General features: G+C 35.2%; 1 protein-coding gene across 7 annotated transcripts in view; it reads left to right on the top strand.

Moving 5' to 3' along the window:
* Nucleotides 1–7,609, top strand: part of ERBIN (erbb2 interacting protein) — a 118,007-nt gene extending 110,398 nt beyond the window's left edge. For all 7 annotated transcript variants that reach the window (XM_068176962.1, XM_068176967.1, XM_068176968.1 and 4 more), the window contains 3 exons: nt 976–1,068; nt 1,654–1,728; nt 4,430–7,609. In XM_068176962.1, the coding sequence (XP_068033063.1) occupies nt 976–1,068; nt 1,654–1,728; nt 4,430–4,537 (276 nt within the window). In that variant the 3' untranslated portion in view covers nt 4,538–7,609. The remainder of the gene's footprint in view (nt 1–975; nt 1,069–1,653; nt 1,729–4,429) is intronic.
* The last annotated feature ends 609 nt before the right edge of the window (nt 7,610–8,218 follow it).

Below are 8,218 nucleotides of genomic sequence, written 5' to 3' on the forward strand. Positions count from 1 at the left end.
TGGTGACAGAAGCAATGTAGGGATTTATCTCCAGCAAAAAATCTCAGCGCAGTTTTATTCCTCGGATCACACATTCCTTCCAGTTTTGAGAGAAATGTGGTAGAATTTTAACTGAATGCACCAGAAACTTTAATTTGCATCTTTCTACTGAGCTAAAAATTAATTTCTCAACTAAATTTATTTATCTCAACTTCGTTATTTAGCTAGTAACTGAAGAAAACACAAAGTCGCAGTACAACTTGGAGTACTTTGCATCTGGAATGGTTAAAAAAACCTGCAAGTGCAGAAATTTGTATCCATAAGCAAAAATCCATAAAAATGTTGGAGGAATCTGATACATACCTGATAATTATCAGTTTTGTTTTTGATAGATGTGTGCATAAGAAATTCTTATACCATTTAATGACTGTTTCATTGTGACAGCCTTCTTTCTATATTGTTTGAGATTTTTTGAGAAAATTCTGATACCTTCATTTTCATTCTGTGCTAGAATGAGAATGTCCACTTCCTGTGTAAAATGAGTTTTTTATTCAACTCTTCTAGCAAGAGAAAGAGAACAGTCTTGGCTATGTACAACTTGCAGTCAAAGTAGGAATGAGGTTTGATTTTCAAAATTTATCTAGAGGTAGCAAAGAAATTGGAGGAACAGATTCTTTCACATGAGCATGTATATTTGCTGGGGGCATTAAAGTAACCTACATAATAACAAAATACCTCTCAAGTTAAAGCCCATGTGAATTATGATTATAATAATAGTGATACTGGAGTAAAACTTTGGTACAATGATACACGATGTTATATTGCAATCTTGTTCTGCATTAATATTATGAGATACAATACTCTCTGACCTGCTTTTAATTTTTTTTTTCATTTCAAAGCTCTTATTCACCTGAATTCTTTAGTAATAATTTCATTACAATAGCTTTGAATATAGATTTTCAGCCAATTCATCTAACTTGGGTTGTAATTACTTAGATTCGAGTGAGAGTTGACAAGGATCCAGAACTTGGATTTAGTATATCAGGAGGAGTTGGGGGGAGAGGAAATCCATTCAGACCAGAAGATGACGTAAGTATTCTATACTAATGCTTCTTGAAAGCCTTCTGATCTATAATGTTTCTCATGTTCAGCAATGGGAGAAAAGAAAGTATATATATTTCCCAAACCATTGCACTCCAGGACTGGAAGGGAGAAAATTTGAAAATGATGTGGAAAATCAAGGTTGTAGGTGGTCACACTTGAATGACAGTATAGACAATTATTCCAGATTAGTAGTTTTTGCAGTGGTTAACAGTTCTAGTTATCAGTTAGCAGGTTTGAGATAGTGAATTGTGGAGTGTACAATTAGGAATCCTCTTATAATAGAGACAGTGATTTAGTGTACAGCTCTATTTCTGGTAGTAAATAATTCGTCTTGATATATACATCTGCCAAATTAAACCAAGGTGGATCACAATTATCTTTAAAGATAATTCTAGGTTTTTAACATCAGAATAGGGAGGCAGTTTTAAAAGCCAGAGACCTGTAGAATAGTATGGTGTTCTCTTCTACTTAGGATAGAAAATTGAAAAAATGTTTTGAATTACATCTGTTTGTTGCTATCCTGTTATTCATAAAAAGTTGTCAAAAACATTTCCTCATCTGTTTTTCAAGGGCATATTTGTAACCAGAGTGCAGCCAGATGGACCAGCATCTAAGCTGTTACAGCCAGGGGATAAAATAATTCAGGTAACGTACTTAATGTAATTAATGTAATGTAATGTAATTAATTACAATAATGACTTCATTAACTAGCCTATGTAATATACCAGTTTGGCACCTAAGAGCAGAATGCTTAATTTTTAGATAGATTACCTATCTTTTCCTGATTTATTCTTTGGTATCTATTCCTGATACATTCTGGCATGAAACTTTTCATTTTGTGCCACCTAACACACCAATAAGTGACTCAGACTAAAGCACATGGATAATGTTTTTCAAATTCTGAACATTTTTCACACATCTGAAGACAAAAGAAGTGACAAAAGATGTCGTTTGAGATGGAACATGAGCATTTCATTAGACTATACTGTCATTCAGTTGTTGCATTTGTGGTTATTCACATGCAGTGTTGTGAACAATGAGTTGTCTGAACACCAGTAGCTGCCCCTGGCAGCCCCTCTCCACAGTGGCACTCCCCTTTTACATCCCTCTCCATGCTGCAGCTCCTGGCAGCCTTTGCTGCCTCACCCCTGCTGGCAGGCCAGACATGCATGAACCGTGGCCAGAGCTGCCCCTTTGCTGCCTGGTGAATGGCTGGTCATAGCATGCACCTCCTGGCTGCCCATCTGCTGCTGGCCAGCCAAGTCAGGCATTGCAGGAGCCAGGGCTTCTGGACTGCAAGCTGTGTTGTTCCTTTCTCTAAGAAGTCTGTACCTATCAGACCTTTTCTGTATCAGATTTGTTTGAAGTTGTCTAATGAGCTCGTAAGCTATTGGGGGAGGGGTCAGAAAAATGAACAGTATGTTCATAGTGCCTTACTTTCTTAACCAAAATGGGCTAGTGGGACATCTGAACATTGTTCTAGCTACCCTTAAATTCCAGAGCTCGTTAAAAATAATTATTCATCACATCATTAAAATTTTGACGGAGTTGACTCTGCTGCATTTCAGTTTTCTAAAAACAGAACATACAAAAAGCCCAAAACCAAACACCCCAGCCCCCACTAGTATCTCGATTAAACCACAGCATCCTGTGAATTGTATTCTAAAACAAAGCCAAATTGAAAACTCAGCCAAATTCTTCAAATTAAAAATAAAGCCAAAAGGCACACAAGAAAATTGAACTGAGACTAAGTTGCTCCAGCTAAAAGATGGCTTGGTCATGGGCATGATAAATCTCTGCTTGTTTCTCCTCACTGGGGTGAGAGAGGTCCTAGTTCTCTTGCTGATGCAGGGATGGTGGTAACCTAACACCCAGGGTTACCAACACATACAGGAACAGGAAGCATGTTAAACCTTGGAAAAAACTGCTCGCACGTTTGTTATGTATTTGTAAAGTGGAACATACCTGAAAGGTAATTTCTATTTTAGTGGTTTATTCCTGTCATCGAAAATGCCATGCAGACAAATCAAATTATTTAATTTTTTTTCATGTTGACACTGCTTGGGTTTTGCTTATTGTTTAATAAGCAATTCAGTTTGAAAAAGAGCTCAAGAACAAGTTGCATTTCCATGCTTAGACAATCAAAAGCCACTTTATTTCTCATAACAAAGAGTATTTTTTCATGTAACAGCACATTCTTTTTAGCTGTGGTAGTCCCAATGATGATGTAATGACAGTTCCACTCTGTCTTGAGCCACTCAGACTTAATGTGGAGTTTTTTAATGAATATCATATCTTCCAAAGTGCTTTTGCTATGCTTGATTTTGCAATGTTCTCTGTAAAACATTCAATAGGCATGCATATTATAATGCATGTCTAATACATATTTTTATTAAAAATCTACTACATGACTAGTGGCTAGATAATTGAAAGTAAGACTTAAGACTAGGCTAGGATATTCTGTACAAATTATGATTTGGAAGGGTTTTTGCCACTTTTGCTCTCTGAACAGTCTACATAAATCTTCCTCTGCAATTCTAGAAATACTTGAAAACCCCTGGATTTCTAACCAAGGATTCAGCTGGTAATAACAGTGAGTGGTCAGTGATGGAACAAGAACTGTAACTATCAAAATGTCACTGCTAAGGCACAGAGAGCACATCCAGTTCTCTGTCACCACATAAGCAGCTCAGGGAAAAAGATGGGATGCACAGCAGTTTAAATGGACAAATTTGTCCTTTTGCAACATTTTGCTGACCAGGTTGAGCATGATCTTGCACTGGTGCACTCTGAGAAGTTGAGCCATAGCTATGTTTTCCCTGTCTTTTGTAGGCCACTTGGGCCTGTCTGTGTTTGCCAAGACAAACTTGTCCAAGAATAACAATATTGTTTAGAGTCACACGCAAATATAAGTTGGGAATTATCTCAGAGTCTAACACAAAAAAATTACTCCCAGTGTCATTAATGTTTTTGTGACAGGAGTCAATAGTTTTAATTTATCACAGTTACATTTCTAACATTCTGATACTTAAAATAGAATGTGTCATTTGTAGTACATTTGGGTTTTTTTGGTGTGTCTGTATTACAGCTGATGAATTAGATGTCTGATGTTAATAGCCTAAAGTTCAATTTTCTTTTGATTATTTGCAATATTCTTCCAAGGCTGATATGGTAGTTTAGTTTTTTTTTAGCATGTGGGTACAAATTCAAGTAACCTGCAGTGTTTTATTCTGCACACTCATATAGAAACCTTAAGGCTTAAATAAATGTACATTAAATAATGAAGTATCTTTTAGTAACATGGAATAAAAGACTGTCATTTTCAATTTTAAATATTTTTTTTTAGGCTAATGGATACAGCTTCATCAATATTGATCATGGACAAGCAGTATCGCTGCTAAAGACTTTTCAGAATGCAGTGGAACTCATCATTGTGCGAGAAGTTTCTTCATAAGTACTGTGGATTGTGGGGATAAACCAACAGAATTCATTGAAGGACTATGGGGAAACTGAATATTTTGCATATTTTTATACATTAAAAGAATTCAAAAAGAATTATGATCAAAATTTGTACAGGAAATACTGAACTTGTGGTTAAAGGGGGAAAAAACCACTGTAGAGAACATACAGGAAATAATTTTGGAAATGCGTATGGTGAATAAACTTCTTTTTGAGCATTATAGCAATTTAAGGATCACTCCTCCAAGAACAAACCTGTGTTGTTTTTTTGTACGGATGGTAGGTTTATTTTTGGATAATTCATACACATTACTAAACTTCGTGCAAGGCTTTGCGAAGCCTCGGTTGTAGCAAACGGACAGATGGCAGGGCTGTCTGTCCTGTAGCTGTTTATTGCCTTTATTTTTATTCACCAGATATTAATGTGTTATGCTGAACCACTTCTGTAGATACGAACGGGGATATGAAGTGTTGGCTTTGCTATGTGCACATTGTATAGATGAATGGGTAGATGGAAGGTGGTGCTGGTTGGACAGAATAAAGGTCAGGTGAAACAATTATCTGCTATCTAAATCTGGAATCAGGAGAGAAGAAATAGTGTTTAGTTCCAGAGTGTACGTCTACCAACAGAAAATGCAATAAAAGCTTATGGTGTTTTTTTTTTAGGAAGACTGTAACTACAAATTTGTGCTACTATACAGGATTTGTTCTTAATGTAGTCATTGAATATTCATTTGCCACATGTGATTTATGTTTAGTTGTTTTTTTTGCATACATAATTTTTTCAGCTGTACTGTGGAATTGTGCCCAGAGATTTTTCTCTGCTATGGAAATCCCCAATTTTGTGGAAATGGTGATAATTTTATCTTTATAAAAAAGACTCCATTTTAAGCTGACAGATTTTAAAAATGAAACTGAAATGGCCAGTTTTTAAGATTGTTGCCTGTAATATAAATTTAAACATACACAAATGATGCAGGAAAGGTTATGAAAAACATCTCAATTTTGTTTGGCCTTTGCATTGCCTTGTTAATCAAAAAGGAAACCATACGCATGGAGCTAGGTAACCAAAGCAAGTTTGTGAAACTTTGAGCAGTGATGGAGAATTGCTGTGGTGAGATGGAGAGCAAAGGGAGGGTGTACTTAAAACCCACCAGTTCATAGTGAGGTTTCTTAAAGGGCTGTTCCTACAGGTAACATTAAATGTGAACTAGACACTTCAGAGTCATTAAAGGGTTTCTAATTACATTAATGTAATAGTGATTTACCACAGGCTGCCTTTGTTCCTTATTACTGTATAAAAGGTTCAATTATGCTTCTATTATTTTTGTTTACCAGAAACATTATCTTTCTCCTTTGTAATTGAAAAGAGACTGCATAGTCTGCAGTGATAATTCATACACGGTTGTTATGGACCAGGGAAAAGTGCCATAGAAGACCGATAACTGTTTTTAATTAGGGCTAATAATTAGCCTGTCACTGGAGCAATATTCAATTATTGCAGTTCATTTTTAATTACATACAAGTTGGTAGTTTGGGACAGGTATAAGCGCTTTTTTCAACCCAAAAAGTAAATGCTTTTAATAAAGCTAGCAAAAACACCAGCTTCCTTTAGTTTTGGAACTATGAGGTGGAAGAGAAAGGAATTATACATAGCTAGCAGTAATAAACAGGCAGTACTTTTTTAATAAGAGAACTCCAATATTATTGCACTTCTTTCAAAGATGTTAACTATTGCTTATTGTACTGTGTATAGTTCTAATAATTTTAATTGAAACCCTTTAACAACTCTTTGTATATGTTAATTCTTTTTAGTTGATTTTCAGTAATATTTACATAGAAAATGGTTTTTTGATATATTAGCAGAAATGTGCTGTATTTTGATAAAATTCACTTATTTTCTGTGTGCTGTTAAAGAATGAGAAACATAGCTATATAATGGCAGGCTTCAGTGTTTAGTTGTTATTTAGTTTCTATTTTTTTATTGAAAACGTAAAATGTTCACATCATAATTTCATTACTTTTAATCATGTTATTTTTATCACACACTGCCTTTTAATGGGGATACATACAGACAAGTCCTAAATGACCTTGGTCTTCTATAAAACCTGTATCTTTGAGAAGGGAAAAGTCCAAAAAGCAGAACTGATTCTTTACTGATCTTGGACTGACTTTATATACATTTTGCAGTACATTTAAATATATCACTGAGAAATTATACTGTATTGTATTTTGCTTTAATGGTAACAGAAGTTTTAAATGTTGTTGTGTCACTTAATTTTCAGATTTATGTATCACAGAAAAATTCTACCAAAAACTGTTCGGCTGGTAGAACTATATAAGTAGAGATTTATAGCAAGAAGTTTAGTACTTCTTGTGGAAATACTTGGCCAAAGCTTGTCTTCCGTCAGTTAGCAAATTAATTGTCTAATAAAACATGAATTATGCTGATTTTACTCACTAAATGTTTGAGTTTTCAGTGAATTGAAATGTGTTTGTTTTGTCAGTGTCAGTGTGTGAAGGTAAACATGTCAGACTAAATGATTTTGTGGGGAGTGGGAGAAAGATGTCTCCTGATCTAGTCCAGCCAGGATTCAAAAGGAGAGACAATATCAGCACTTTTCAGTTTGAATGCATTGTAAACTACATTTTGAATAGAATAAAATCCATCAGCAACCTGAGTTACTCAGCATGGCAGTGAATTGATGCATACTGTGTTAATTCTTTCTATTTTTAATAGTTCATTAAAGAATCAGTTCAACTGATGTAATGAAAAGATGAAGTCTCCCACGTATTTATTATGTAAATATTTTTTTTAGGTTTTTTGAATGAATTTTAAAAAGTGTATATTCTTGAAAGCAGTCTATGAACACACACGTAGCAATAAGCAACACACAGAATCAAGCATTCATTATTATTTTGGTTTGTTTAGAAATATTCCCTTGTCAACAGCAATGTAATGTTTCTTATTGATCAGCATTTATTCAACATTCCAAATTTTTGTATATAAGAAGACTGTTTCTGAGGTAACACATGGAGAATAGATAATAAACTAATGCTCTTTAAAGCTGTGTGAAATTGACTTATTTAAGTTTCAGGAAGTTCTCCATAACACTATTTATTAATCTACAGTTTCTGTAGACCTCAGTACTCAATCAATGTGCATTAGTAAAGTCTTATTTGTGTTCCTGCATCTCAGTGCCCACAGGTCTGTTCTAAGTGATTTCCTTGCAAGACTGGGTTCTTCACAACAAATAAGTGTTTTTGTGAATAACCCCATGGGGTGCGTTAACCTTGCCTTGATGCCAGGTGCTCACCAAACTGCTCTATCACTCCCCCTTCCCCAGCTGCCCAGGAGAGAAAATAAGATGGACAACAGCTTGTGTGTTTAAACAAGGCAGTTTACTAAAGCAAAAGAGAAAGTTTACATACATACAAGCAAAGAGAAAATAAATAATTTTATTTTCTACTTCTTCTGAGCAATTGATGTCCAGCCACTTCAGGAAGCAGGGCATCAGCATGGGTAGTGGTTGCTCTAGAAGGCAAACACTGTAAAACACAAATGCCCCACCTTCATCCTCCTCTTCTTAGCTTTTCTGTCTGAGCTGGTATGATATGGTATGAAACAGACCACCCTTTAGTCTGATCGGGTCAGCTGGCCTATTTGTGTCCCCTT

The sequence above is a fragment of the Anomalospiza imberbis genome, chromosome Z (genome assembly GCF_031753505.1).
Source record: "Anomalospiza imberbis isolate Cuckoo-Finch-1a 21T00152 chromosome Z, ASM3175350v1, whole genome shotgun sequence".
NCBI classification, from domain to species: Eukaryota; Metazoa; Chordata; class Aves; order Passeriformes; family Viduidae; genus Anomalospiza; species Anomalospiza imberbis.